The 25784-nt window shown below is 42.4% G+C and overlaps 1 protein-coding gene across 8 annotated transcripts in view; it reads left to right on the plus strand.

Moving 5' to 3' along the window:
* Positions 1 to 25784, plus strand: part of CCDC85A (coiled-coil domain containing 85A) — a 66356-nt gene that overhangs the window by 11027 nt on the left and 29545 nt on the right. Inside the window, exon 4 of one of the 8 annotated variants that reach the window (XM_088053304.1) lies at positions 4383 to 4462. The exons of 4 other annotated variants lie outside the window; for them this stretch is intronic. In XM_088053304.1, the coding sequence (XP_087909430.1) occupies positions 4383 to 4447 (65 nt within the window). In that variant the 3' untranslated portion in view covers positions 4448 to 4462. Of the gene's footprint in view, positions 1 to 437; positions 3198 to 4382; positions 4463 to 25784 lie in introns of those variants that run through there. 3 more of the 8 variants (XM_088053302.1, XM_088053305.1, XM_088053306.1) reach the window with 3 other exon arrangements.

A 25784-nucleotide genomic window follows, 5' to 3' on the forward strand; every position in this document is an offset into this window, starting at 1 on the left:
TCTGGCATATTTGCATTTGTTTCTGTAACATTCATGGGGAGTGAAGAAGCCAGCAGCTCTGGACCTGTGTAGTTCAGCAAGAATGTGCTTCTTCTACCCTTTATTTTTATTTGCATGATTCATGTGATCTTCACTGGTTTGTAAAAGTCCATTTAATAAATCAAATGGTTATTTGGGCCAGTGAAAGCAGTGTTCAAGCACTGGCAAGAGTAAAAGGTGTGTCATAGCTGAAAAAGCTCAGTGAGCCATGTGGTAACCAACAATATGGAATGTCTCCTAAAGGTCTCCATTTTGGTACTTCCACAAGGTTACACAAATTATTCCAGAGCCTTTATGCCTGTAATATTAAACATCTCTAATGTGATCAGTAGTGAGATAGCTCCTTCAAGTGTTTGACCTCAAAACTCACTCGATTTCTTTCACTGCATCTCTTTAAGCTCCTGCGAGCTGTGAAAATTTGCCTTGATCAACTGTGGAGCCTGTACCTGTGACTTGGATTCAAAGAAAAATATCTGTGCTTTCTGCAAAGGGTACAAGGCTGATTCATCACTCTGTGATCAGCTCCCACTTAGGCCAAGTGCAGATAAGCCTGGAGAAAAGCATTGATTCCTGACCCACATCCCCTCTTGGCTCCTGAGTCTGGTTTTGGTTTACAGTGGACAAATTTTAATGATGTTCAAAATCCATCTTATGAGTTTTGTGGTCTGCAAACATTGCTGAGGACATTAAGATGAGCCTCTAAAAATAGTGTTGGATTATGAGAAACAAGAAGAACATTCCACTGGAGCAGATGAATATATCAAGCACAAGCACACAAATGCTGTGAGGCAGAACCTGCAAATTGACTCAGATCTTTCCAAGGATTTGAGCACTTCACTCCTTGTTAATACCTGACTTGTGCTGAAATGGGATGCCCAGACAGAACAAGATGCTTAAATATCCCTGTTCATGCAGTGCTCTGAATGAAGTCACTGGTCTGTCACTGTCATTCATCTTGTTTGCTTGGGTCCAATTTAGAAATTTATGTAACCTGAAGTTAAATTTTGAATTTTAGATTTTTTTCAGTGTCACTAAGTCCATAAAGAAAACATGACAAGAAAGCATTCCAGCAACGATATTTTCCTACCCAGCTCTCCAACCACTGAGACCAAAGGCTCTTCAGTGCTAACTGAACAGCAGAAGATACCAAATCTGTGTCTCCTCCAGGTACAGGTGCTAAGAACATTGGTTTATTCATTTCTGTTGTAGCACTTGATGCCTGGCTTACACTCCTGGCCATCCTGCTAAGTGCTACATTATGAGCACTTAAAACCATAGCAAACGTTTTAGAGAACTATGAGGACAAAAGATCCTGAGTTTTTATTTTTAAAAAAATGCTAATTTCAGCATGAGGGCATTGGGATTTATACGTTTTAGCTTTTCCATGAACATAATCAAAAGTTTTTTTAAACTTTTGAGTGTATTGGAATGTTATATTCAGCCTGAATTGGTGGATTGGCCAAAAGCATGGAAATGACTGATCAGACAGTCTTGGAAGCACAGATCCCAGAGTTTTGTGCTGTCAAGTCACTCCATCATCCTGGATTTGTCAAGAATGAGTTGAATGGGGTTGATGCCTTGTATCGATTGCAATATCACAAGTACAGCCGGTTGTATCCGTGGAATCCTGAAAAGGTGACTGGAGAACTCCAAAAGGAGATGTAGCACAAAGGGACTTCTGTGACCCACTTTCTACAGCAATGCAAATTCAAGAGTATTTACTTATCAGCTGCCACCTGGAAGTGTGTCCTTCAGGCACTGGAGTGGGAAACATATTCTATTCCACCTTTCCTGTTTCATGCGCTTTTATTTTATTTTTTTAACTAAAAATCCCGAGAGTTTATTCCAGCATCACTTTGGAAAATGGGGATTGCTGAAGAATGATTGAGAAACTATTTCTGTTGGTGTTAAGAGCAAACTACTGTTGAATTTATCACTGAAAAGATCTGTAGTTTAAATGTAGCAAACCTTGGCTGTGTCTGCCTTGTGCTTAGAGGAGCTGCACTTAGCACATGTATTTTTCAGTCAGTCAGTGTTGGATATTAATCCTGTATGTCCTCTAATGTAAGATTCTTTGGATATTCCTTGTCCTTGTTGCATGGGAAACAGGATCTTGGCTGCAAAGATCCAGTCAGGTGATGCTTGTTCTCAAATTTAACACTTAAGTGCTTTTAACCTTTTAAACCTCCCCAGTTTTGTTAGATTTTGATTTATTTGTTTGTGCAGAAACACATCATGATGCACAGGAAGCAAGCAGGCTCTGGAAAATCTTGGGAAAGAATCTGTAGTGAAAGATAAAAGTTACTAGTAGGTTTTTACTCCCTGGAATGAGAAAAATCCAGGTAGTGTTTGCATTTTTTTTATTAGGAAATGCTGTTCCCCAGGGCACCAGGAGCCTTTTCATGCCAAACACTGAGGCTGCTGGCCTGTGGCTTTGCCCATCAGGTGTTGGGAGAGTTGGCTGCTGTCTGAACCAGCTGCTTGATTGGCATCTCAGCTCATGGAACTACTGATGTGGGGCCCAAATTTGTGTCCCATCATATCTGTGGCAACACAGTGGGAAGAGTTCTTTGGGAGTTTCTTCACTGCTCCAGGAGTCTCATCAGCAGACACCCAGAGACATCTGAGACAGCCACAGAGATAAATTTCATCAAACACAGATTTGTCAGTTTTAATGGTGTAAATCAGAAGTGGCTCTTTGTCCCACTGATTGCAGGTACAGTTCTGTTTCTGAGCACCATCCCTTCAACAATCTGAATTCAGGATTCAGCTTCGAACTGAGGGCTTGAGCCAGCTCAGATCTTTGGAGAACCAGGGGTGGATGAGGCTGTAGACCTTCGCTTGGTGTGATGCTGGCTTTGTCACCTGTGGATCTGTCCATGGCCAGCTCCATCTGTGTTTATTTCCACACCATGGAAGGAATGCCGTCATAGAAAACCAATCAGCTGGGCTAGAAGCTGACTCTGTGGAGTTGTAGGATTTTGGGGAGAGCTCTGGGGGTAATCAGACCTTGCATCTTGTTTTGTGAGCATGTGTCTTTATGTATATGTTGTGCAGAAAACTTCTCCCTCTTAGCACAAAGCCAAATGCTGAAAAGCCCAAACCCAAGTATTATATGTAAGATCTGAAAGCTGGCAAAATAAATGATCAAATGATCAGTGACATCTATTTTCAGAGATTCACAGTTTATTCTGAGTTGGAAGGGACCCACAAAGATCATGCCCAACTCTTTAGAAAATGGCCTGTATGGAGATTGAACCTACAATCTTGGTGTTATGTGCTGAATTCATCATCAGAGGGAAAGACTGAAGATCTGTAACATATTGGTAATCAGATTAGCAACATTTATGCCTCTTTTGGAAACGGCCTTAGCAGTATGTCTGTCCTTTTCAGGCCCAAAAACTTCTGCTCTGATTTGTGCTGCAGGAGCTTTCTGAGTTCCAAAGGGTCCTGAGAGCTTCTGAAAGGTCCAGAGCAAATGTGTGACTCCAGAGGGGGGACTGGGGGACCCAGGGGAGAGGAGGACATTGCTGTTTTCCTTTGCTCCCTTACTTGCTGTGGAAAGCCATCGGGAAGTCCTGTCTGTGCCCCAACTTGTAATGCTGGAGTTTGAGCTTACAGAGGGTCTGGGAGCAGTCTTGTGTGACTGAGGAGAGAAAGCAGCTCTGCCCGGAGAGCCTGGCTGGATTAACTCACAGAGTTCTGGCCCTGGAGAGCTCCTGTGTGTGGGCTGGGGTAGCATCGATGTGTGGAACATCGATTTATGCGTGTGAACGCTCCCCAGTCAGAAAAAATGTCTTTATGAAGACGAGATCTTGATGTGTATAAAGAGCTGTGGGTGTGCTGTTACCCTGAGGAACTGCCCACACTTGTCAGTGGTGCCTGGTTCCCTCTTGCAGCTCTTATCAATACTTATGGAAACAATTTACCAGCCACACAAATATTGTCATCATCACCTGGGTATTAAGAACCATGAGCTAAACAAAAGACAAGACAGGATTAATCAGCCACCAAGTACTGCAGCTTTCCTGAGGTTTTGCTGCTGATTATTCCATTGTGTCATGCCAGTTTTCTAACAGCTTTATTCTTAGAATAGTTTGTTTTCAGCATGGTGTAAAAACTGGGGCTGGAGTTACTCACATGCCTAGAAAACACCTTTATGAACAATCAGCTCGAGACAAACCTTTTCAATGTGTTTCCTTTCAAAATCAACTTTTAAGCAATGTTTCCTTCCTTCCTGAACTTCCTGAATTGGGCTAGTGGGAAACAAAGCTATTTTTAATTCTCTTTTGTGTGTGCAGCAGTCCAACTAGAAGCTGTTAATGTACCTTTTGCATTTACAGGGCTGCTTCAAGGCATCCTGGCACACAAAGTGATTTACAACGGATCCACATCTGAAGGGCTGTGATAGCTTTACTAGAGGAAGCTCTGTTTTCTGTCCTGCTTCTTGTGGCCTGTTTTTACTGTTACAGAGTAGTTGAGGAGCTGTAGTTGTCTTGATTTGGGAAATTAAGATGCTGGTACCAAGCAGAGGCATGGTCAACTCTCTGCTGGGGATTTCAGGCTGCTAACTGGTACAATCCAAAGGAGTATTCATCTTCCATCAGAATAAAATTTGAAAATTAACATTCTTGAGCTTAAAAAAAGAGAGAACACAGTGTTTTGGCAAAGATGGTCATCTGGCCCTCAGCATCCATCAACAGTGTGGCATGTTGTGACTGTGCCAGGGAGGGGGGGAAGTGGGGCTTAGCAGATCTAAATCTCCATGGCGAGGCGCAGGCTGAACATCTGTGACTTGGCAGATGTGGAAGGGAGGAACTGGGGATTTGGAGCTGTTCTGGCTGGGTGCCAGCAGACTCTGACCTAGCAGGTAGGTGGCTGCTGCTCTCTGTCAAACACTGCAGGATGAAATGTTTGTTTAAAGTCCTGTGAAGCCAGGGCTGTGTTCAAGGGAGCACTGGGGGAAGGTTGTCCCTGACTGCCAAAAGCTGGAGCTTTCCTGTGCAAGGTCACTGCAGCAGGGGTTGTGAATGGCCCCGTGCAGAGGAGGCTCCAGAGCTCCCCAGTGCTCTGCACCCCGTGGGGAGCTGGGATTTGACATCCTGGGATGACAGCCCAGACATTCCCAGCCCAGGAGATGCTCTGACAGGATGGCAGCAACAATCCTTGGGAGCACAAAGTTCCTGCAGTTACAGCAGGAGCAGGCTGCCAGTCCTTCATGGCCCTTCTCAGCCAGAAAGTGCTCTGAGCACAGCCTCGTGTTTCAGACCTGGGCAGGGATTAAAGAGACATTAGTCCTGCTACTGTTTTCATCTTAATTACAAACCAGAGCAAACACCAGCTTGTGTGTCCTGAGCATGATTTAGTTAGTCTTTTAATTATCTCCTTCCTAATTCCATTGCTCTGATTATTTGGTACTTGAAATAAGTGTATCTTTTTAAATTCTTGTGGCAGTAACTTTTGGAAAAAATTCATTGTGTTTCATTTTGCAGACATTTTTTCTTTCATGCTGAAGTACAGCAACATATGGTGCTGCTTCTGAGGTAGCACTTGTCTAAATATCTTTGCTTGTAAAATTTTCTGCAGAGCCATATAATTTTCTCCTGTAGAAACATTCCTACTGTATTTAACTGGTTTTATAGCTACTTAATGGGATTTTCACGTTTTTATAATTGCAAATTTTTAATGGATCAAGAAATTAAACTCTGAACCCTGAATAAGATAAATGAGCAGTAAGTAGTTAGAAATTCAAAGAGAGTAGTAAGAAATAGTGATAATAGTATAAAGAAAATAAAATTGTATACTGAAACACATCCCAGGTATTTTGAAAGGGTCAAAGCAGTAATTTTATTTTTAAGCTGAACTCTTGGGCTATCACTGGCAGTCAGTAGACCTGGAATGCTCAAATACAGTGTCCAGAACCCTCACATGGGAGCTGGTTACATCTCTGTGTTCAGTCTGCTGAACAGGCTTCCCAAGTGATGGTGTTCCTTCTGCCTGAGCCATGGGAAGCTTGAGTCTGGAGCATGCATTAAAAAATGTAAACCAGCAGCACATTCATCTGTGTACAATGAAGGGAGACTGGAAATGCTCCTGAGTGTGGCACAGCCAGGAGAGTCAGAGGAGTGGAATAACCAGAATATTCTGTATATTTTTGTCTACATTGCTAGACTCTTACCCAGCATGAGAGATGATTAGTGAGATGCTAATTGGCCTGTTAAATAAACCTATTTAGAAATGTATAAAGATACATATCTTGGGAATGATGCAGATCTAAAACTCTTGTTACATAGCACTGGGAAATCATTCCAGGGGCAGCGTGCCAAGCTCCCTCTCTGCTGCCTTGGACATGCTGAGCCAAGGCTGGAGCTCTTCACAAGGCAGGTACCTTGGAAAATGCTGCAGGGATGAAGCATCTCCAGTCTCCAGGAGAGGAGGAGCTGGGCCAGCCATGCCTGGGGGGCAGAGCTCTCTCCCCCTACGGGATCACAGATGGAGCAGCAAACACACAATTGCTGGAAGCGGAAAGGCAGGAGAAGGATGGACTGAACAGGATCTCCTTTCTCCTGCAACTGGGCTCAGGACTGATTGCCATCTCTAGGGAAACATCACTCAGATGTGGAGATAGCTTTTGGAGCTGTAATGAGAGCAGGCTGTGTTTGATGCTGGAGGTTTGGAGTCGCACCCTGCTGAGTGCAGACAATCGAGTTGCTAAGCAAAGAGTTTCTGAGGTTTTTTTTGAGAAGAAAGTGGATGAGGTCAGACAGATTCAGAGCTATATCTAGGAGTGCACAGGTTGTAAAGTGAAGGACTCTGGGCAAGGAAAAATGTCATAATCCAGTTACTCAAAGTTGGATCATGTTGAATTTGTCCTGTTTTTGAACAGTCCCAAAAATGAAGGTGTGGGAGAGCAGAATTAGATTGCAGGATAACCGGAGCTCAAAGTTTGAAATGGTCAGAAAAGCTGTGGGTAATGATCACTTATCTATCACTTGTTTGTGGGTGCTGAATATGACTGAAGGGTTTTGTTAATGACTGTAGTTTTTCAGTCAGTCACAGGTTTCAGTTCAGTCTCCTGCCCACCTCATTCTGCTGGCAGAATGGAACAAAGTGGAAAACAGGACATTTGTCACAGTGCCAGCCATGGTGGAGTGCCCATCGTGGTGCTGCTGGTCCTCACCAGCTCCCAGGGACTGCTCAGGATTTGTGTTTCTGTAGCATCTCTGAGCTCCCCGTGGCTTTGGGTGTGTTGAGCATTGGAGAAGCTCCTGCCAGTCTTTCCTCACAAGTGGGAATGGAGCTTCAGCGGTCCTGGCAGCTGATGGTCTACAAAAGTGAATTTCTTTTTGTGTGGCCTCTCTTCCACTACCAGAGTTCTCTATGAAGCAGGATTCTTCCCCCATGTGCTGGAAGGCAGAAATCTTCCATTAGGAGTGTTTAATTTTTCAAATGACTGCTGCCACAGTATCAGTCAATAGTCTGTGATTGTTGAACCCTGCTGCTGAATCTGAGCTTTCCTATTAAAAAAGGAGAAAACAAAATATTCTTCCTATCTGCTTTTACTAAATTAATCTTAAAGATTTGTGCAAGTCATTACTATGAGTCCTTTGATTATTTTTGCTGGTGGAAAAGCAATTACATTGGAAAACCAACTGAAAGTCTATTGTGAGATTTAAACCTACAGTTCTAGTTCTTTTCCTTGATTTATTTTTGATAGTAGGTGATTTATTATTAAGAATGAGACAAGGATCTAGGAATTCCTCCTGGCTCCCCTTGTCAGTCCATGCCTAGCAACTGTTTGAAATTTGTGGCACTAAGAAGTTCCTACAAGCCTGTGCTTTGGGGCTTGGAAAAAGATCCCAGGTGAAGGGAATCTGTAAGAATCTGATGGTTCATCATGTGGCCATACAGGGGAGCAGCTCATTTAGGGGACCACGTGCCTCATTTTAATTCAAGTAGAAAATGCTCAGTCAGCTGCACAAATAGGACTATCCATCTGTACACCTATTATGGGATCAGATTAATTAAAGTAAAAACAGTGAATTAACTTCAGTTACTAAGGCTGCCATGAATTGCTCAGTAATTATTTAATCCTATGTTACACAGGTAGAAGGCACCTTATAACAAACATGTTAAACTGAAAATTTCTGATCCAACATGAGTTTAGATGGTTTTTTATTTTGTTTTCAGCATTGTCAAGGAACTTAGTTGAATAGCCTTACAAAGGTAGAAGGTTTGAAAGGTTTATTGAATAATTTTTTATGCTTTGGACTGTTTCTAGCTATAGCTTGAAGTACCTTTAATCTCTCCTTTGTCTAAATGGTAATTCTGATAAATTTAACATGAATCAAAAATACTGTGGCATAGGAAACTTTCCTGGAAGGTTACTCAGAAAAGAAATGGGTTTGGTTTTAATTGCACAGGCTACTATGAAATTGCCTTTCTGGTTTGAAAACAGTGATCATGTGCAGCTGCTGGGCAACTGCCCTCATCCCTCCATCCCTCCATCCCTCCATCCCTCCATCCCTCCATCCCTCCATCCCTCCATCCCTCCATCTCTCCATCCCTCCCAGGGTGTTTGTGAAGAGTCAAAACGTTTATCAGGGAGGGTTTTTACATTTCCAATTTCACTCTAAGATAACATGTGCTTTTGAGGGAATTAGATAGCTGTGGGCTACATTCATTCCCTGTCACCACACCCCATTCCCTCCATGCCCCTGTACAAGGTTCCAGGTTGGATGTGAAGCTTGTGGTGGGAAATTCCAAATCTGTATCCAAGGGACAGGTCAGTGTAGGAGGGTACACTGGGGGTGACATAGAGCTTGTTCTGTAGCTGTACAAATAAGCTCAATATTCAAATGTACAGTCTCTCTGAGATACCACAGTAAGGGAGAAAATAGAATGAATACAAGAGTTGCCAGTCCATTACTGTACTGGGGGCAGGAAATCAGCCCTGCTTTCTGACACAAATGAATATTCTGGAAGTCTGGGAGCCATCCTTGCTGCACACCTGCCTCTGCCTGGTGCTTCAAGGAGGAATTGTGTGGGACTTGCACTCAGGCTATGTGACAATCTGTGATTGCATTTCTGGAGATTGGAATTGGGTTTTGCCTGTTACCTTTTGACATCACTCTGGTGACAGCTGAGGGCCAGTGGTGTTTGCTAAATAGATAATGGTAGGCTGATGGCTCTTCTTGAGGAAATGCAGATTTTAGTCACTGATAATTAAAACTTACTGTGTGATCTTGTGTGTGGTTTGGAGATTTGTTCCTCTTAACCAAGGAATTTCTTAAAGCATTTCACTGGAAAGTGGAACTGGATGGAGAGGCATGGTGTTAAACTGTGGAGAGAGTGAAGCACAGGATTGTGGAACCTTTGAATGAAGTTCTGCTGCCCAGAATATTGAGGGTAAATAATTTATTGAATGTATCCTAACATGAGATGTTCTGGTGTTTAAATATCTTGAGTAAAAAGAGCATCATATGCTTTTTCAATCACCCCCTTCACTAAAGATGTTAAAAAGAAAAATCCATATACACTTACAGCCTAGGTCATTTCTTAGACATGCAGGAGAGAGATTTGAAGTAGAATCAAGGAGATACTGAACTAGGATTGTTGAGCCTGTTTTCTGCCAGGAGTGGAGTCCTGGAAGCAGGAATAAGAATTAGGATTGCCAGGAGCAACAACTGACCTTTCAACACTTGGTGTGCTGTAAGTTGGCAGATCACAGGGGTAGCTCCAAAGCAGAGTTCCCAGCCTGTTCAACCCCATTTTGATGAAAAATGGAATGTCAGGGGGAGAGAGGTCATTCATCTTGCTGCAAGGAACCATTCACACAATGATTATCTTGATTTTATTTTCATAGGAACATATGTTTCGTGTTTAATAGTCAATGCCTTCCTTAAGTCTTTGCTTCCCACCGTAACTAAAGTATGAAAAATCTTTTGCAGTGAAGAAATGAGTGAAGAATGCAGTGAAGGAAACACATGGGGCTGGAATAAAACCTTGGCACAGTTGGCCACATGTAGAACATCTTTTAGAGCATTAACAGAGGTAAAAAGTGGGACCAGTGAACCACGGGCAGAAGGGACAGAGGGATTTGGCTTTAATTTCATTTTTAGTGGGAAGAAGAAATGAATTTGAATGAGGAATTGATCATACACAGTTTGATCCTCTTGCAAGAATATTGCCATTGATTTCTGGAGGAATGGGATGTGCCACCTCGTTTGTCTGTGACTGTGATTTTCTCTTGGTACAGACTAATTCACTGATACTCCAAAAAGTCCCAACCCAAACAAAAACCACCACAAATAAAGAAACAAAATCCACTTCCCTGCATGGAGACTAAATTAGCTTTTAAGTCTCTAATAGTATTGTTATGGAGCCATGGAGGCTGAGGAAAGATTCTCCTTGAAATTTTGCTGCTCACACTAACTCCACGCTGTTCAGTAGTGGCAATGGTTAATTCATTTTCTAAAGATCACATAGATACATGAGGCTGAAACTTTGTGATTTATTTGGAGCTCTGAGGAATATAATGTGAAAACCTATTCAGGTTTTACTGGCTGGCCAGAGACTGCAGTCAGTTTAATGAGACACAGCTAAATTTGCCATGATAAAGTGCTGCTTCGTGCATGAAATAGATATTGTGGTCCTGTGCTGGTGATTGATGATTTATTACCTTCAAAACTGTAGAACCAGTGTGCAGAATTAATTTTGAGTGGATTATTCATTGTTTTTACCCCCTGGAATCTTGTATGGTTGATAAACATAATTTAAAAGAAAAAAACAAACTCAGAAATTAACTATGAGAGATTTTAAGGTTGCGCATTTTAGAACACCCCCCCTTTTTCCCATGAGATATTTTACAAACCTAATGTAGCATCAGTTTGTGTTGCAGAAGATGTTTATAACTCACTTTATTCTGGTTCTTTATCAAATAACTGGTTTTACTCTGTAAAGCTCTCAGGGGATTGAGTGAATCTCCAGTGTATGGATGATCCCTCTGTGCATGGTCCTTCCTTCCCACTGCAGCCCCTGGGCTGATCCCAGCTCACAGCCCTCAGTTTGGAACCCCAGGCACTGGGACTCAGCTCACAGGGAAATCACCACAGCAGGGCTGGCTCAGCCAGGGGAATTTTCAGCTCCCAGTCTTGTAGTTGCTTTTACCCTCTAACTTCTGGGGAGAAAAACCTGCTCAGACAGATGATGAGCACTAGAAAAGAGAGAGGAGAATCCAGGAGCAGGAGATGGAGAAGGGAGAAGTGTGTTAGAGGCAAGGAAAATGATGAAATGTGCTGTGGTTTTCTCTCTGGAGCACAAGCACCCCACAACACAGAGTTTTGGGGTTTCTTCTGATGCAAGCAAGCCTTGGGTCTGCCTCTTGCACTGTGGGGGATTTGAAAAAACATGTGCTGCTCCCCCAGTGGGTTCCTTACACTCAGAGCTCTGTAATAATATACATTTACGTACTAGCCTGTCCTGGAGGTCTCATTTTGGCAATGTTGGGTGTAGAAGCTGAGCTGCTGCTGGGTGCTGGAGGTGAGCAGCTCAGCCAGAGTCCTGCTGGAGCAAAGAGCAGCTCAGCTCAGCAGCATCAGCCTCCAGGGCTGCTCGTGTCTGCTGCTGGAACCATCAGCGTCAGCCCTGCTTCCGAAATGCAGGCAGTTAGGCCACATAGGATATGTGCTCTGACAGCCTCCACAGCAACTAAATGTTGGACTTAGGTGGAATTTTATAGGTCCTTAAGCAGTTTTGGTCCTTGCCCTACAGAGCTGAGGTGAGAGGATGACTTTGCTTTGTGAGAAGTTGTTTCATAATCCTCCTTTAGGCTCGGGCTCCTGTGCAGGTCCGGGGTGACACAAGGGCTCAGCAGCCACTGAGCTGACAAAAGCAAAGGCTCCGTGTTTCATTTAATCCTTTATTTATTTAAAAGGAAAGAAGCTGTACTTTTGCAAGCCAGGCTCTTCTCAGCATCTGAAAGCTGAGCAGGGTCAGTCTGGATTGTTACCTGGGTTTTTAACCTCTGGAAAGAACACAGGTGTGCTTGTGATGGAAAAACCATTATCTTTTGAGTCAGTCATAAATACCGTGAGGATAAAGGTTGAAATATTAAGCTGAGATTCTTTCTACTTGCTCTTTGAAATACCAAAGACCAAGAGCTTGAAAGTTTTTCCAAGGCTCTCTGCAAACATCGGTGGTGGAATTATCATTCACTTTTTGTCAGGAGCTGCTGTGCTGCCATGTGCTCCAAGCAAACACAGCCCCTGTGTCCCCCTCTCCTTGGAGTCCTGAAGCTGATTTGTGTTCTGTTCTCTCATCACAGCACCTATTTATTTATTCTCTTTATCACAACCATCCTTACACCATCTCTTTACCCCTTGTCTCTGCCACTCTGCTGGTGGTTTGGTAATATAGATAAAATAGATTTAATTATAGTCAAAAATGCCTGCTTAGGGTAGGAATGGGGTAGGACTATGTCAAGAAGAATCATTCCATTCTGTGGAAAAGTCTCTGTTCTCTGACCTGTTTTCTCTCTTGGAAATTCTGTTTCTCTTATGCTTCCCTGCACATCTTCAGAAACTTCATTGCTAAAGAATTTTATGATCCATAAGCCAGTCTTTTGGCCTTCATCTTTAAGTAAATATCACGTGCTCCTCAGACTCGGAGCTGCTCACAACTCCTCTATCCATTACAGACACCAAGCCCCGCAGTGCAACAATCCAGGGAATAGTCTGTTTGGTAAAAATCAATCATCATATTCTTTCTACATCTCCCTGTTTTGTTATCTGTCATCTTGGATCCATCAGAATGATCCATGTTTGGGTTTTCATCGCTAAATCTGGCCAGGCTGTCTGACAAACAACTGTGGCTATGAGTTTCCTTAAAGGGCTCTTGGCACTCAGACTTCACCCCTGGAAAAATTGTGAAAAATGAATGAATGTTGTAGGAGACATGGGCTTGTTTTCAAGGACTAAGCTTTGTGCTCCTGGTAGTCATAGAAGAGTGCTTTCAAATTATTGATGTCTGGAATGTGAAGTCATCAAACTTCTGCTATGGAAAAAATCTTTTTGTATTGGAGAAATGTATCTGGGGTCAAAAATATGTTTGTCTTCCTCAGCAGCCAGAGCTCTGTGGGTTCTTTGTAGCTCTCTGAAATGATCCTCACGTGGCTGGGCTGGTGCTGTGTGCTCCTGCCTGGGCAGGACAGAACAAAGCTGGCCAAACTGAGCCCTGTTTGCTGTTCCTCTGGAAGAGGCTTCCCACATCTCCTAGAGGTGATGCCTTATCATTCCAGGTGCTCAAGGCATGAACTTCCAGCACTTCTCAGCCTTGGCTTTGCTTTCAGTGGTAAAACACATGTTACTGATTTCTTTTGCAAATGCTCCTTCGGTTTCTCTTCTGTCTCCATGGTGTGCTCCTCCCTTTCATGTCTACAGAAATTAAAAACCTTTCTATTATTATTATGAGTAAAGGGGAAAATTAGCATCGTTCTGAACCTCACTGTAAATTTAAAATCCCTTATGGGTGCAGTCAGAAGAGACCCCACAGTTTGTTACTATCCTTGAGACAGGAACTCATGGGCTTCATTTTTATGTCAGAGAGAAGCTGCGTGCTTCAGTGCTGGTACAGTGTCCCTTCCCTGGATATTTAGCAAACAAAAATAGTTCCTCAGGATAGGAAAAATGGTGAAGCTGTTTTCAAGAAGGAGCATGTGCATCAAAAATGCTACTTTTTGGAATATAATTAATTAGTAGAATTCAAACTTCTAAAAAATTGAGTGTTGTCAGCGAGGAACAAGAGATAATCTTGAAACAGGATAAAACTCTGGGACAGAAAACACTGAATGATTCATAGCCTAGTTTAGATGCCTTTAAAAGCAGGGAAAGGAAATTGACTGTTCCTAAAGCCACAGGTATCATTCCAGCTTCTGGTTCTGGAAATTCAGATGACTTGAGCTTTGTGATCTTGATTAAATCTTGACAAAGTTGTCTCTCTCTCTTTCTGATACACTTGCAGCAGCTTTATCCTCATGTCCCAGGGCAGAATTTGGATTTGATGCCTCCCTGGGGATATATTGCACTTGGTATTACATGCCCACTTTGCACTGCATGCTTCAATTTAGCTTTTTCCTGGTTGAAAGGCAAAAAAATGGCAAAAAAAATAGTGGAGAAGGAATGAATGTCTTAAATTGGAAATCCAGAACAAATTTGAACCAACTCTGTGAGAGTGTGAAGTTGTAGTCCCTCTGTACCTGCTGTGATGGAAGGTTTGGTTTTAATCCAGAGGGAATAGAAATTAAACTCTTATACATGAATGAAACAAAAGTTTGCCTAACTAATGATAAGGCAATTTGTTTAATGGTGTGGTTTGTTTCTTATTTTATTAATATTCTCTTCCTTAGGGAAAGCAAACTGAAGTCCTTCACCCCCAGCTGAGGTTTTGCAGGTGGGCAGTGTCAGCAGGAACGAGAAGTCTCTGAAGGACAGGAGGATAGGAAAAAGGACACTGTATAGTTTCTAGGCAGTATTCCTTACACTTAATGCAATGAGTGCTTAAAACAATAAGCAGGTTTGGTGTCAAGTTTTGGAGATGTTGTAGCAGAGCCAAGAAAAGGGGAGAAAGGCAGGAAGCACCGGGATGTGCTGAGGGTGTTTTTGTCCAGTAGAACACATAAATAGTAACTGTTTGAAAGGGAAAATAGAGGTTGCAGAACAGCAGAGCTCTGAATTCCTGGCAGGGCTGCTCTGAGTTGTGCTGAGTGTGCAGGCCCTGGGAGTTCTGTGGCAGAGTGGGAGAGGAGCGCTCTGCTCACGAGTCCCATCCTCCCGCGGAGGAGCCGGCTGGGGGTTCCTGGGGAGAGACACCCATCCCACAAAACAGCAGCAGCTGCTGCAGCCTCCTGTGCCACAGCCTGAGCTGAGCTGCAGCGATGCTCTGCATGTCTGTCAGCAGCGATACATCAGCACGGAACTGCCCGGGAATATGTTCAGTGCAAGTAGTCTCGGTGCTGACACTATTTTTACTTGCCTAGGCAGCATCTTGATGAAATCAAGGGAGACTGAATATGTTTAAAGTTTTGAAGAGGAAAGGAAATAATAATGATGCTTTTCTTGAGGCCAGTTCTTTTCTCAGCCATTTCTTCACTTCTTTCCTCAGTAAGAGGGGGGGGGTCTGACTGCAGGAGCTGGTTTAATCTGATTTAGTAACAGCTGGAATACAAAGATTTTTTAATTTAGCTGTTTATGCATCTTAATGCATCTTGTTCCTTTCACTTTCTTTCTTTTTTCTCCCTAAAAGAGTTTTAACAAATGCAAAGAGGCTGTAATGAGAAGGGAAGAAAATGACTCCTGACCATAGAGCTGTGGAAATGAAGTCTCTCCTTTCTTTTTCCTTCTCTCTTACTGGAGAGGGACCTTGAGAACGTGATTCTGTGCAAGCATCCCCCTGCACCCACAGGGAATGGGAAATGGTTTGTGTGGGTGTTCCAAATCACCAGATGAAAGTGTAAAAATGGAATGATGAGATGCCAAATCCTTAACTAATTTAAGGTGGCATAATGCAAAGGGCTTCTGGCCGATGGAGAATTGGGCTCCGTTTTCAGATCTTCAGGGCTTTTCATACATGACATCAAATAAGGACAGCTCTTCTGAAAGCTGCAAAGATTGGGATAGTGGCCACTCCAGTGATGCAGAAGTTTTTCTTTTCCATCTTCCTTCTGTACCCTGACTTTGCTACTTAATAAAATAGTCCATTTTACCTGGTAAGCTCAGGCAGTATATTTTATACAATTCATGATATGGATTCGGCTAAAGCAGTGCTCTGCACAGTGGATCTGGCTACCAGGTGCAGCAGAGCTTCAAAAATGACATGAATTAAACTGTGGAGGGAGTTTTCTGGGTCTGACCATTCAGCTTTGGAGCTCCAAGTGAAGGAATTCAAGCTCCATACCATACTTTGTGGGTTCTTTTATTTAGAAGTAAACAGTTCAGCTGGGATCTCTTAGCCTGATGTGAAATTCCAGCGGTTTTCTGATAAATAGTCTGTCTCCTGGCCTTTGCTGAAGCTCTAGGAAGAAATGCAAGCTGCATGTTAAGCTGCAAGCAGAATAAGCTGTATTTCACTTTTATAGGGATTTTACCAGCATTTATCTTTATTGTGCTCAGACATTAACCCCACTAATTTTCCCTTTTGTTCTTTAAAGGCTTAAAACTAAAGCTTATCAAAAGACAACAGATTTTTCAATATTTCCTGGGAAGAAAAAGGAAAAGTCTCATGAAGAGACATCAGTTAAAACAGGATATCCATAATTTTCCATCCGGTGGGCTGGGTGCGTTGCTTCTGTTTGAGCCTCTCTGAGCTGCAGCTTGGACTCTGAAGGGGTCTGGGTGGGCAGAGCAGTTTTGTGTTAACTTCAAACAGCTGAGGGTGTGATGCACATGGGGTTAAACACCCCTGACTTACAAGAGGATCTGGATTGCTCTGCATTTGATTTGCACCTGAAAGTATGTCTAACAGGTACGTGGGCTTGTATAAACCCTGACCGTGAGGTGGTCCTTACTCTGAGTTTGGAATAATTTCATTTAAAGAAAGGAAGCAAATCCCTTCATATTTGTGCAGACAAGACCCCCTTTCCTTGAATTTCATCTCTGTGCATTTTGCTCTTCACTAAGTGCAGGAGCAGGTCCCCCAGCCCTGTTCCCTGGGCTCTTGCTGAACCAGTGTAAGAGCAACCAGGGAAATAAATACCTGCAAGTTCATCCAGAAAGAGAAAGTGCTTTTTGTTGTCAACAGAGTATTGACCTTGCAGATGAGTGGGAGCTGCTGGTCCCCTGCTGCCGGCTGCTCCTGCTGTTGTTTCCTGTGGGCTTCAGTGAGAAGCACTGGCATTTCAGCTGGGGAGGAATCCTGCTCCTCACCTGGAGTGTGCCACCAGAAACCCAAGTATTTATAGCACATGCACCCCTGTGGAAAGCACTGCTGTTGTATTTGGGACACTCTAATTCTATATTTAACTCTGTTGCCTCCAGTGAGAACCCTCACATTCTGCCTGTTAATTTTCCTTAGCTGGCTCTCAGCTCACGCCACGTGTCACTTCTTTCTGCCTCTAGACAACTACTGCCATATGTCTGTAGGTTCCAAAACAAGGAGAATGAAAGAACTTTCAGGCAAGTGATGAGATTAAATTGACACAGTGCAGGACTGGAGCTGAAAATGTTAGACTGCTGCTATGCCTTCTCAAATGCCCTTTTACCAGCTAAGAAAATCTGCCTTTTAAAAATGGTTGGGACACGAAAAGAGAGTGACATTTAAAAGTGAACAAAGGGAGCATCCACAGAATTCACAACCAAGGTGTGAGTGAGATCAGGAAGAAAGCCCCAGTTAAAGCAGTGATTGACCAGAGGTTCTCCTCAGAGGAGGTCTCAAGTATTTGTCCTCCTGTCAATTTTTTAGCAAAAGATTCAAATGTCTCTGGGAGTAAAACCACACTCTGGATGTTGTTTGCTTTAGAAGTGAGTCATGCTTGGGAAAACAAACTTACTCAAGATGCATCCTACAGCAAAACAAACTTATTTGAGATCAACTTACTTGAATATTATAAATTAGTCCCATTCCAAATTTGACTTCCTATTCCAATTCTAGAATTTGATATCAATTAACCTAAATACAACCTGAATACAAATGTATGTGTTTTGTATAAGCTTCATTGTTAATAGTAAGTGAAGCTCTGGTCATCTCCTCCTTGGGGACAGAAAAAGAATTAATTGGTGAGGGATAACTGGAAAAGACTAATCTCTGAGGAGAAGCAGGGGGAAAAGTGAAAATATATAAACAATGAGTAACTGCAAAAGACAGATTGAAGCTTTATTTTACTTCTAGAAGATGTTGGGGATGCTCTGTGAAATGCACTAGCAGGAAATTCAAAAGCAATGACATACTGTTTGAACATATAAATAAAATGTGATACTTAGAAGCTATTCATGGTAGAAAAAAGACTGAAATGTGGCTATTAGGAACTCATGAGTGATGGAGCAGCTCAGTGTGCCAACTCCTGTGTGCTGTAACATCAGCTTGAGTTGACCATTTAAAATCTGTCTTTACCCTTTTATACTGAAGCTTCATTTCACTCTCAAATCCTACCCCAGCAATTGTAATTTTTTAATAGATCAGACACGGAGCTGTGCTTGTTTAGAGGGGATCCCTCCGTGCAGAACCTGCTGTATTCGTGGTGTAGCTACAGGTTGTGTGCGTGGTTTGACTTGCAGTGGTGTGAGTTCACCCTGAGCACTCTGGGATTTTAAACACTGTGCCTTATTTTAGCACAGAGGATGGTTATAATTAAGGGAATTTGCAAGTAGAAATATGTTTGGGCTAGATGTGCAGACATAACACCACACATATTGCATTCTAAAGATACGCACATACCTCTCTGTGAAAATGTGGCTGAGCAGTCAGGGAAGAGGTTGAGTAGAAATAAAATATGAAACATTTCATACACACTGGTGGAGGAGCCCTCCACCTGTGCCTGTGAATGACAGCAAAGTCATTCCTTCCTTAAGTGCACCAGGATCAGGAAGGAAGAGACCACAGGACCGTAAAGGAAGATGTGAAATATGTACAATCCCATCTATTCTTACACTCACTTGTCTTCCACTCCCCTGCCTGCTTACCAGCCTTAATTTGTTTTATCTAAGTGAATAGATTGAAATGAAAAATTAAATTAAAAGGGACCAAATAAACAATTTTGCCTTGCAGCTTCCTGCAGGGTGTGGATTTGGGTCATCTGAAGGAATTTAAATTCTTGACTAGAAGCAGGTGAAAGGTTGGTGTTTCATCTGTCATTTTGGTGGAAGTGTAATAAACCCAAGGTAACAGGCAAGGATGTTATTGCTCTCAGGTTGATAAAGTCTGCATGGGAAGTGCTGCTCAATTCTTTTAAATTACACAACTGCCGAATTATAAACAAACTCTGTGGAACACAAGGAGTTCTTACAAATTTTCTCTCTTTCATTTTGCCACGCTCAATATCCTGCCTTTTATTAAACCACCTAAGGGATGGACAGTGAGAATCGAGAAATCTCTTGCTGTTCCCAGGAGCCTCCTCCACCTCTCAGTTATTGGACTCCTCATTTTTACTGAAGTGCTGTCTGTCATGTAGAAATGGTGTCGTGCTGCCAGACACACACACACACCTGCAGGGAGGTGAGGTTCCACTTCCCCAGTGGCAGGGGATGTGCAGAGTGTGACCCCTTTGGTGTCTTCTGAGGGATATGAAAACCATCTCAGAAACACTGGAAACTTTCCTGCTTTGTGCCTCTTTCTCATGGATGTGGGATAAATCCCATCTTGAGACCTCACCACGGAGCGAAGCTCTGGAATGGATTCTAGGTCACAGGGGTTTTTGTAATTTTATTTTATTTTACTTCTTAAGATACAAATTTAGAAACTCATTAAAGCTTTGTCCTTATGGATTAGACATACTTAAAACAACGGCAGGATTTTCTCCGAAGGATACAATGGAATTTGTTGACAAGATTAAGGACAGGCGAACGGTGCCACCCAAAGCCCACAGGAGTTACTGAGCAGTTAACTGATGAAAGATTTGGATCTGGCCTTCAAAATTTTGGAGGAGGAAAGAAAGAAAAAAAATAAAAGGCATCTTATTTTCCTTCTTGGATAAGGAATAATTCATTGCTACTTCCTAATAGAAACCATGGGCATTGATTTTCCATGGATTTATGTGTGGTGGTTTACAAGACTATATTTTACAAATGGTTTCTGTTGGCAGATGTAAGCAGTCTCCTGCTGCACTGGCTGAACAGCTGCCATTAAGCAAATTGTTGTCATTAGCAGGTATTTTTTTAAGCTTCATTTTGTTTAAACATTTTTTTAAAATCCAAATATCTGAAGAATTGCAAAATGGGAGAAAAAAATCCATATCTAGCTCAGATTGCTGAGAAATCTTTGGGAAAATTGGTTTATAAAGCATCTTAAAAAGATGGACACAGCTGTACAGTGTTGACTGTGTAATTCTAAATATAATTCTAAATCCTATTAATTCTAAATACAATTTCATGAAAAGGAAGCTCAGGGAGAAATATAAATGCATGGGATAAATGGGTTTCTTAAATACACAGACATTGCACACAGAACTTACCTGCCCTGAATTTTTAATTCACTCATAGATCTCTCTTCAGCAGTTTCTTTTTAGAGCAACACCTTAGCCAAGGGAATGTGAAAATTATAATCTCAAAGTTCTATTTCTGGAGGTTTCTAACTCAGCATTGAACCATTTATTCTGAGGGGAGAGCTGCTGTGGGAGGTCTCTGGTGTCCTGGCAGGGGAGCTGCAATTTGCCTTGTGGGATTTGCACCCAAATACCTGAATCAGAAAAAGCCTCTCTGCATTTTAGGAGCCCCTGATTTAGCTGATACCTTTGTAGGAGTTATTTTAGTAACAATTGTTTATTAGAGTCTACTACTCTTTGCCTTGAGGACAAGGAAGTCCTGTTGGTTCCATGGAAATTGCAGCTGCTGATTTCAGCTCTTAGAAGTGCTGACAGGGATTTTTGGGTTTTGGGCTCTGTCTCCTTGGGTGTTCCTAAACCTCTGAGTGCTGAGGATGATGTGCTAGCAATGGGATGGGAGATACTTCTGAAATAAACTGGGATTTTATTGAGGATGTTGGTGTTCTTTTGATGCCAGCTCTGAATGTGTGTTCAGCTACTGTTCTAGACTCTTATGAAAATGAAAATTATTTCCTGCAAGTGCTTTACCACATTTTCAGTTAAAGGTTTTATATGTATGTGATGCTATTTTCATGACACATAGTTTATTTAAGGTACCTATTAAAATCTACTTAGTCATACAATTTAAATTTTACAAAGATTTAAATTTTAAAATTTACAGAGATACTTCTGTAAGAAATGTTGTAGTGTCATGTCTTAATACTTCAGGGCAAGGTTAAGACTCAGTAATTCTGCATTTTATCAGCATTTAAGAAACAGAAGAGTAATGGATTTAAGAAATCATGGATCTCAACTAACTCTCTCTTGCTCTTTTTGGTTTTCACATCTGTTATAGTTTTGATGTGAAATCTTGCAAACTGCAAAATTTCTCTTGATGTAAACTTGAAGAATTTTTTGAGTATTTTCAGTTTCTCTAGGCTTATTTTGTTTTTGCATCTCTATACAATTAAGAGTTTTGAAAAGTCTTGAGTTTCCATTTGACTCTTCTGAAATCAAGGGAGATTTTTCTTTATGGCTTTAATGGGAACCAAGCTGGCACTTGGCTGCCTTTGAAAATCAGACCCATAACTTAATATACAACAAATCACTGTCATCATTTGCAGTGGCTGTAAACATAATTTACACCACAAATATCCCCATTAAGATAATCCTTACAGAAGTGGAAGGGTTACTGTAAGCCAGGTCTGGGCTGTCCAGGTTTGGCTGGATACAGAGGGCTCCTTCCTAGGGAATTTATCCTGGTGGTGTGGTCACTGTATATTGCATTTGAAGCAATTTGTGCTGGATAGGTTGGCTCTGGAGGAGGGAAAGAGCACTGGAGAGCTCCTGTGATTTACCAGCCTCAGCCCAAGAGCAGCTTTCATGTTTGCTGATGCCCATGACAACGTGTGTCCTGTCCCTTCTGCTGGGCTCTTCTGCTCCTTGACTCAAGCCAGAGTTTCTCTCATGGTGCCTGGAGCAATTCTTAATGCAGCAGTCATGTGAAAATGCAAATAAGTGTACCTAGATAAATGTTGGAGTGGAAATCAGATTGTTGTGCTTTCCCTGGGCTGACGTGGGAGGAACCACAGAGAGCAGCAGTGGCTGTGCTGCAGCAGGGCTGCCCTGTGCTGGTGAATTCCCTCCTCAGCCTTCTCTCTATCCAGGGAACCCCAGGCAGTGCAGCAAAGAGCACAGTTTGGATCTGGCACCCTGAGTTCCACTCAGATCCTGCTAAAGGTGTCTAAATCTGTTTCAAACCCATCTTGAGCCCAGAGGTGCCTGTGGGTGCAGAGCCACCGTGACAGGCATTTTATGTCCCTCTTCAGAACCCTCTCTCGCTGTTCCAAGGGTGGGAGACCAGAGCTGTGCTCCACTGTGTTCCTGTTTGCCAGAGCCTCGGGGGCTGTGGGCAAGGCTGTTTGCAGATTGTTCCAAACATTGGGGCAGCTGTGACCAAATTCCCCACTGACAGCACATCCAGGATGGTGTTGGGGCAGCGTCCATCGTTTCAGGCACTGATTTCACAGATCCTGTAACATAAAGCAGCTTTAATGTGTTGGCTTTTTATTTTTCTAAAAGAGAAACTAGAAAGCTTTTATAATTTTCTGACACACGAGCCAGAGAGAGAATAAAGAATACAAAGCTTTTCCTGCATTTTTAGGGAAAAATTGCTTCCCTTCACACCTGCTTGCATTGATTAATTCAAGTAAATAATCAAATTTTCAGTCATCCCTTGCATAATAATCATCTTATCCATACAGCTTCCCTTTGTGGCTCTTTAGGATGGGAACCTTGCTTGAACTGGTTTATTAGAAAAAATATATGTCATGGTCATTCATATCATAATGTTCATTACATTGGTGACACAATCAGAATCAGAAGCCTTTAAAAGAAAATGCCACGAGTACTCACTTCCCCTGGAGCTGAATGAGTGAGCGAATAATCTCTGAAATGAACTGAGTAATCAGACATTTCCTCTCTGGAGATGGGACAGACTCCAGGAATAAATATGGGCAATTCCCGTTTTGAAAGGAGCATTTGGAAGGGTGACAATTTGCTCCTGTAACAAAACAGGCCAGTTAGGAATAAAAATGTGGGGGACAATTGCTGAAAATACCCATGGAAAGAACCAGCCCTTGAGTCCCTGGCTGGCTGCAAAGGGGATGCAGAGCAACAGTCAAAATGCCACAAGTAGCAGTGACAGATCAGACAAATAGCAGAAGTGACAAGCCACCTTATGGCCAAGGACAGCCCCTTCTCGTGCTGGATTAACATTCAAGATGTTTCTGTGGGAATTCTAACCCCTTGAAAAAGGCCCTAAATGACACCCTGGACAATGGACTTTTACACTCCTTTCGAACTTGTCCCCTCACCTTTCTTTGCAACAGGCTCTAACTTCATTGGAATGTTATTTTTTGAGCTGGTTTCATTATTTTAAAAAGTTGTTTTGCTTAAATAAATCTTAATGTTAAATCTTCTTTCATATGGCCTTGACCTGGCTGTTTTTCAAAGCATATTTCTTTTCTGTGGGTCCTCCAGCTGCAAAAATATACAATGTGAATGTGTGCCCCAGGGTCAAAGTGATGCTTCTGAGTGTGAAGTTTAACAATGTGCATATTTATCCAGCTGATAAACATGTCAGATGTAAGAGATGTGTTTGACAAGGAGAGGGGAGCAAGATTTTGAGGACCTGGAGGCAGATGTCCACTCCCACTGCTGTCTGTGGGCTTTCAGGTGTTTTTGTTGGCACATCTCTAAGTGTTCACAGTAATAGTTCATGTTCATGGGTGATATGAAGATGTAAGGAAGTTAATTACTTATTTATTAATTCCCAGTCTCAGAAATTATCAGGCAAAGAGAGTAATGAGAATGGAGTAAAATCTGAAGAGAATTTCAATAAACCCAGACTAAAAACTGCAAAAGGACTTGGGAGTTTGCTAATTGATTGTCTTCACAGAGAGAGAAATCATGTTTAAAATTGTCCATGCATCATTTGTTCTAATGTAATAACCAAAACTATATAAAAGTAATTTTATTGGGGGGCAAAAAGTAATTAACCTGTCCTGTTACAATGAAACAGATTTTTTTCTAGAGAGAATTCTGCTGAGGACAGCAATCCTACCTTTGATTATGTGCTATGGCATTATGAAAAGTGCAATTCAGTCATATTCATCTCTTGTTCAACAGATTTTCAGTTTAGAGAGGTCTGAGCTAACTGAGCTTTAACTTGGTATGAGACTCCTTAAAGGTGACATTTGAAATAAACATTATTTTTCTGCAGTGCTTTCACAGAGGAGCTTTAACAAATGAATGGCAGATGGGAAATAATCTCACAGTCAAGAAATAATACTTGTAAAACTTGGGTGTTTTGAGTAACAACATCCTTAATTTCTCTTCTGCTTGATTAACTTTTGTATTGTGGTTCCCAGGGCCAGGAGGAATTAATTATAGTGAGAAGTGACTCACTCCCTGTGCTCTGGGAGACAGCTCTGGGTGAGAAGGGTTTAAGGTCTCTCGAAGTCTGGAGCAGCAGGTGAGAGGCAATTCTTGGTGAAAAATGGGAAGTGCACAGTGAGCAGGTAAAGGTCGGTGTTTGGGGCTGACTTCCAGCAGGATGAACAGACACACCAGTCTGTAATATCAGTCCCAGGCTGCTGGGGAGGGAAGGGGATTGTCCTGGGAGAGCTGCCCCAGCAGCTGTGGGAACCTCACAGTGTTTACAGCAGGGTAAAGCTGTAAACACTCTTTACAGGGGCCAGTTTTAGTCCCTGCTGTGAGGATTTCAATTGGCTGATACAGAAACTCAGGAAGGAGGGAGCCCGGCCTCCCTTGGGGCTTGGTGCCCCCAGGTTACAGCAGCACTGGCACAGAGAGCAGGGGGTGCAGCTGAACCCGTGCCCAGCTGGAAGCAAATGTGTCCATATACATACAAAATGCAAATATCCACGCTATATCAATATCCTACTCTGCACCTCCCTCTGACCAGGAGTCGCAGAGCAGGGCGCTCACCCCTGTGCTGTGTTCGGAGCTTTGGCCGCGGCTCACGCGCTCTCCTGCTGCTCCCACATCCATCACCTCCAAAGCTTTCTGAGCCATTTCACTGCCCTGTGCAAAGGGAAATGCTTCGTGGCACTGCACCCAGCCAGGCTGGGCAAGGCAGCGCTCACAGAGATACACATCAGCGAGGGCAAGTGGAATTTAAACTGCCTTTTAATTTGTGCTGAGATGTGAACTGGGAATTATGAACCGGCACCATTTAATGAAATGCGCTGTCCTTAATAGACTGGGAGGGGGTGCTCAACATGTAGGGCAAAGTAAGTGCTGGGTCTGATTGGATTAGTGGCAAATTTAATCTAGTGGATGACACTGCTGATTCAACAGTCTACTTCTTTTCTAGGATCAAAGTGACTTTGGCTTGACATGTGATCTGCTCAGTACCCTAAATGAACTGTAGGCTGGATGAGTTGGATTGGGTATTTAAACGGGGAAAGGAATTTAATTTGAGAAGTTGCAATGTACAGAATGGGAAATTATCTTTTTACAGCATGGGAAAGCTTTTTTGTGATGTAAAATTTCCTCAGATATGCTTACCAGGCAGCAAATAATAACTCACAAAGATGTTTCCCCAGAATATATCAGCACTTACTACAGAATTTGTGAAAACTTGTGGTTTCCAAGCCTGAATCCAAAGGACAAATATCCTTTTTCCTATAATGAGGTTTATCTGACTCAGCAGATTTGATTGAATATCCTTACAACAGGAAGATGAAAGACTATGTAAATAAGTTAAGCATGGGCTGAATTTTAGTGGGAAAAGCCTCTTGAGGCTTCAGAACCACTTTAAAAATTGATACTCAAGTCACAAGTGTCCTGCATTAGTCCTAGGTCAGTGTGTTAAATATTGAAGAGTGAAGTGTCTCTGATTAAAGACTAGGAAAACAGATTTGGATCTTGAAGTAATTCGAGTCTATGATGGGATGTCCTGTTCCCAGGAAATCCCTGTGACACAGGGAGG

Source organism: Pseudopodoces humilis, chromosome 3, assembly GCF_049639895.1.
Source record: "Pseudopodoces humilis isolate 2021_Gansu_Grassland_sample_001 chromosome 3, ASM4963989v1, whole genome shotgun sequence".
Lineage (NCBI taxonomy): Eukaryota > Metazoa > Chordata > Aves > Passeriformes > Paridae > Pseudopodoces > Pseudopodoces humilis.